General features: G+C 64.0%; 1 protein-coding gene across 1 annotated transcript in view; it reads right to left on the bottom strand.

Annotated features, from left to right (window-relative positions):
• The window catches only part of ADAMTSL5 (ADAMTS like 5), a 13,939-nt gene extending 9,185 nt beyond the window's left edge, over positions 1 to 4,754 (bottom strand). The window contains exons 1-3 of the mRNA XM_075613027.1: positions 4,669 to 4,754; positions 4,313 to 4,371; positions 3,884 to 4,102 (exon numbers count right to left, since the gene is read on the bottom strand). Of these exons, the coding sequence (XP_075469142.1) occupies positions 3,884 to 4,102; positions 4,313 to 4,371; positions 4,669 to 4,754 (364 nt within the window). The remainder of the gene's footprint in view (positions 1 to 3,883; positions 4,103 to 4,312; positions 4,372 to 4,668) is intronic.
• Between the last annotated feature and the right edge of the window lie 246 nt (positions 4,755 to 5,000).

The following is a 5,000-nucleotide window of genomic DNA, read 5'->3' as shown; positions in this document are numbered from 1 at the left end:
CGTGTGTGAATACGTGTGTGTACACGTGTGTGTTTGTACGTGTGTCTACATGTGTGTGTGTATACGTGTGTCTACGTGTGTGTTTATGCGTGCGCCTACGTGTGTGTGTGTATGTGTGTGTGTACGTGTGTATACGTGTGTGTATATACGTGTGTATACGTGTGTGTGTAAACGTGTGTGTGTAAACGTGTGTCTGTGTGTGTGTGTGTGTGTGTAGCTGAGAGACCCGGCGTTGCCCGTGAGTTAAATTTCCCGCTAGGAGGAGGGGGAGAGCGGACGGAAGGAGAGGGAGGGCGGACGGAGAGCGGACGGGAGGGCGGACGGAGAGCGGACGGGAGAGGAGGAGGGAGGGGGGAGAGCGGACGGGAGGAGGAGGAGGGGGGGAGAGCGGACGGGAGGAGGAGGAGGGGGGAGAGCGGACGGGAGGAGGAGGAGGGGGGGGAGAGCGGACGGAGAAGGAGGAGGGGAGAGGCGGACGGGTAGGAGGAGGAGGGGGGGAGAGCGGACGGGAGGAGGAGGAGGGGGGGAGAGCGGACTGGGAGGAGGAGGAGGGGGGAGAGCGGACGGAGGAGGAGGAGGGGGGGGAGAGCAGACGGGAGGAGGAGGAGGGGGGGAGAGCGGACGGGAGGAGGAGGAGGGGGGGAGAGCGGACGGGAGGAGGAGGGGGGGAGAGCGGACGGGAGGAGGAGGGGGGGAGAGCGGACGGGAGGAGGAGGGGGGGAGAGCGGACGGGAGGAGGAGGAGGGGGGGAGATCGGACGGGAGGAGGAGGGGGGGGGAGAGCGGACGGGAGGAGGAGGGGGGGGGAGAGCGGACGGGAGGAGGAGGGGGGAGGAGGAGGGGGGGGAGAGCGGACGGGAGGAGGAGGGGGGGGGAGAGCGGACGGGAGGAGGAGGGGGGGGGGAGAGCGGACGGGAGGAGGAGGGGGGGGGAGAGCGGACGGGAGGAGGAGGGGGGGGAGAGCGGACGGGAGGAGGAGGGGGGGGAGAGCGGACGGGAGGAGGAGGGGGGGGGGAGAGCGGACGGGAGGAGGAGGGGGGGGAGAGCGGACGGGAGGAGGAGGGGGGGAGAGCGGGCGGGAGGAGGGGGGGGAGAGCGGGCGGAGGAGGGGGGGGGAGAGCGGGCGGGAGGGGGGGGAGAGCGGGCGGGAGGAGGGGGGGGAGCGCGGACGGGAGGAGGAGGGGGGGGAGGGGAGAGCGGACGGGAGGAGGAGGGGGGGGAGAGCGGACGGGAGGAGGAGGGGGGGTGGAGAGCGACGGGAGGAGGAGGGGGGGTGGAGAGCGGACGGGAGGAGGAGGGGGGGTGGAGAGCGGACGGGAGGAGGAGGGGGGGAGAGAGCGGACGGGAGGAGGAGGGGGGGAGAGAGCGGACGGGAGGAGGAGGGGGGGGAGAGAGCGGACGGGAGGAGGAGGGGGGGGGGAGAGAGCGGACGGGAGAGGAGGGGGGGGGGAGAGAGCGGACGGGAGGAGGAGGGGGGGGGGAGAGAGCGGACGGAGAGAGGGGGGGGGGAGAGAGCGGACGGAGGAGGAGGGGGGGGGAGAGAGCGGACGGGAGGAGGAGGGGGGGGGGAGAGAGCGGACGGGAGGAGGAGGGGGGGGGAGAGAGCGGACGGGAGGAGGAGGGGGGGAGAAGGAGGGGGGGAGAAGGAGGGGGGAGAGAGCGGACGGGAGGAGGTGTTGGGGAGAGCGGACGGGAGGAGGAGGGGGGGGGGAGAGAGCGGACGGGAGGAGGGGGGGGAGAGCGGACGGGAGGAGGGGGGGGAGAGCGGACGGGAGGAGGGGGGGGAGAGCGGACGGAGGAGGAGGGGGGGGGGGGGAGAGAGCGGACGGTGAGGAGGAGGGGGGGAGAAGGAGGAGGGGGGAGAAGGAGGGGGGGAGGAGGTGTGGGGGAGAGCGGACGGGAGGAGGAGGGGGGGGGAGAGAGCGGACGGGAGGAGGGGGGGGAGAGCGGACGGGAGGAGGGGGGGGAGAGCGGACGGGAGGGGGAGGGAGAGCGGACGGGAGGGGGGGAGAGGAGCGGACGGGAGGAGGAGGGGGGGGAGAGCGGACGGGAGGAGGAGGGGGGGGAGAGCGGACGGGAGGAGGAGGGGGGGGAGAGCGGACGGGAGGAGGAGGGGGGGGAGAGCGGACGGGAGGAGGAGGGGGGGAGAGCGGACGGGAGGAGGACGGGGGGGGGAGAGCGGACGGGAGGAGGAGGGGGGGGGGAGGAGGGGGGGGGGGAGGAGGAGGGGGGGGGGGGAGGAGTAGGGGGGGAGGAGGGGGGTGGGTTGGTTAAATTTCCGGCTCTCTCCTCTCCACTCCCCCTGTATGTTTCTCCGCTCCCCCCCCTGCCCCCCCCATGTGACACAGACACACACACACAGTGACACACACAGTGAGAGACACACCACACAGTGTCACACACACACACACACACACACACACACACACCAGTGAGAGACACACACAGTGTCACACACACACACACACACACACAGTGACACACACACACAGTGACACACACACGTCACCTCTCCTTCGGGGCGGCCCGCCATCTTAGGTGCCGCGTGTCCCCCCCGCCGGGGAGGGAGGGTGAGTGCGGGAGGGAGTAGAGCGGGAGGGAGGTGAGTGAGGGAGTAGAGCGGGAGGGAGGTGAGTGAGGGAGTAGAGCGGGAGGGAGGTGAGTGAGGGAGGGAGTGGAGCGGCTTCCGGGCGCCTCTTAGGTGCCGCGTGTTGCCAACCCCCGCCAGGGAGGGAGTGGAGCGGGAGGGAATGGAGTGGGAGGTGAGTGGAGCGGCTTCCGGGCGCCTCTTAGGTGCCGCGTGGTCCCCCCCGCCGGGAAGGGAGGTGAGTGCGGGAGGGAGGTGAGTGAGTAGAGCGGGAGGGAGGTGAGTGAGGGAGTAGAGCGGGAGGGGAGGTGAGTGCGGGAGGGAGTGGAGCGGCTTCCGGGCGCCTCTTAGGTGCCGCGTGTGCCAACCCCCGCCAGGGAGGGAGTGGAGCGGGAGGGAATGGAGTGGGAGGTGAGTGGAGCGGGAGGTGAGTGGAGCGGCTTCCGGGCGCCTCTTAGGTGCCGCGTGTGCCCCCGCCGGGGAGGGAGGTAAGTGCGGGAGGGAGTGGAGCGGCTTCCGGGCGCCTCTTAGGTGCCGCGTGTGCCAACCCCCGCCAGGGAGGGAGTGGAGCGGGAGGGAGTGGAGTGGGAGGGGAGTGGAGTGGGATGTGAGTGGAGCGGGAGGGAATGGAGTGGGAGGTGAGTGGAGCGGGAGGTGAGTTGGAGCGGCTTCCGGGCGCCTCTTAGGTGGGCGCGTGTCCCCCGGCCGGGGAGGGAGTGGAGCGGGAGGGAATGGAGTGAGAGGGGAGGTGAGTGGAGCGGGAGGGAATGGAGTGAGAGGGAGGTGAGTGGAGCGGGAGGGAATGGAGTGGGGAGGGAGGTGAGTGTGATGGGGGGGGGGGAGAGGACAGAGGTGTGTGTGTGTGTGTGTGTGTGTGTGTGTGTGTGTGGTGTGTGTGTGTGTGTGTGTGTGGTGTGTGTGTGTGTGTGGTGTGTGTGGTGTGTGTGTGTGTGTGTGTGTGTGTGTGTGTGTGTGTGTGTGTGTGTGTGTGTCACTGTGTGTTTTTTTTTTTTTTTTTTTTTGTGGACCTTTGGCCCGTCACTCCGCCTCAGGCCAATGCGAGGTGTGGGGGCGGGCCAAGGGGGTGGTGTGAGTGTGTGAGGCCAATGAGAGGTGTGCCGGGGGCGGGCGGCCCAAGGGACCAATGACATTGCCGCTAGGGACACCGGACATCCAGGCAGGCAAACATACAGTGCTTTCACTAATATAGTATAAGATGAAAGACGATTGTCTGGTTTCACAGCCAACATTTCATTCAAATGTTGTGTGATCAATCTAGTGCTATATATCTGGTTACCTCCATAAAATGGCACCCAGTGATTCCTCTCCTGGGTCCCTGGGATGGGCCTGTAGTTGTACAGAGCGCACTGCACATTGCGGAATGGAACGGTGTCTGCCGGACAGGTCTGTAAGATAATGTACAGGTGTATATTGTATCTGTATATAACTATGCACAGTAAACGTGACAGAAGTGCAAATAGAGGTGTTGGCTCACATTCACGAGTCCCCTCCGATTCTTAGCACGTTGATGCTTCTCTGAGACTCTTTGCTGACTCTGGAAATCGCTCACACTTTCTGAGAATTATTGTCTGCTGCACACGAAGGGGGAACGAGATCTGAAGCACTACCTGTACATAGCATGATGCATAACCTGTATATAGCATGGGGCATTACCTGTGTATACATCACATGGTGTTACCTCTATATAGCATGGGGTGTTACCTACCCAGATTGGCAAACTCTGTATTGTCGCTGCTGCCCTGGACATGTGTCTTCTCTGTGACCCTGAAGGGGATGGGGACAGTCAGAGACAGGACACTACACACCCCTGTCCCCTGATTGTGGGACATGGTTGATAATATATCATTAGAGCATAACGTATTATTATTGTTATTATATGAGGTTTCATTATGTGATGTCAGTCTATTCTCCTCTTTACAATATAACACACAAGGTATATGTAAAAATGCACTATAAGTATAATGTAATACATACTATATACATCTACATACAGTATACAGTACACATACCATGAGGGCCCTTGTGCAAAGAGCTTGCACTCTACTCACCGCAGACACCTACGTGTCCTGAATGCAGCTCCTCTCCACAAATGCTGGAGCAGGAGGTCCAGGAGCCCCAGGTTGCCCAGAGCCCAAGTGGGAGGCCATGGAATCCCAACACTCTGTAGCCTCCCTCTGCCTGCCACCCTACTTCAAGAAAATGAGTCAGACACAGCATGGCGTCGGTCAGACAAGGTTAATGATGTCACAACCGTGGCAGACACATAGTGTGACATTAAGAGGGAACGGTCATTACAGGGGCAGAGAATGACGTCAGAGACCCAACCACGCCCCCTCAGAAGGGGAGGGCACAGGAAGAGAGCACCAACACAAGTAAACAACCGCTCAAGGACC

This window comes from Ascaphus truei, chromosome 8 (genome assembly GCF_040206685.1).
Source record: "Ascaphus truei isolate aAscTru1 chromosome 8, aAscTru1.hap1, whole genome shotgun sequence".
Lineage (NCBI taxonomy): Eukaryota > Metazoa > Chordata > Amphibia > Anura > Ascaphidae > Ascaphus > Ascaphus truei.
This window is presented reverse-complemented; position numbering and strand designations above follow the sequence as displayed.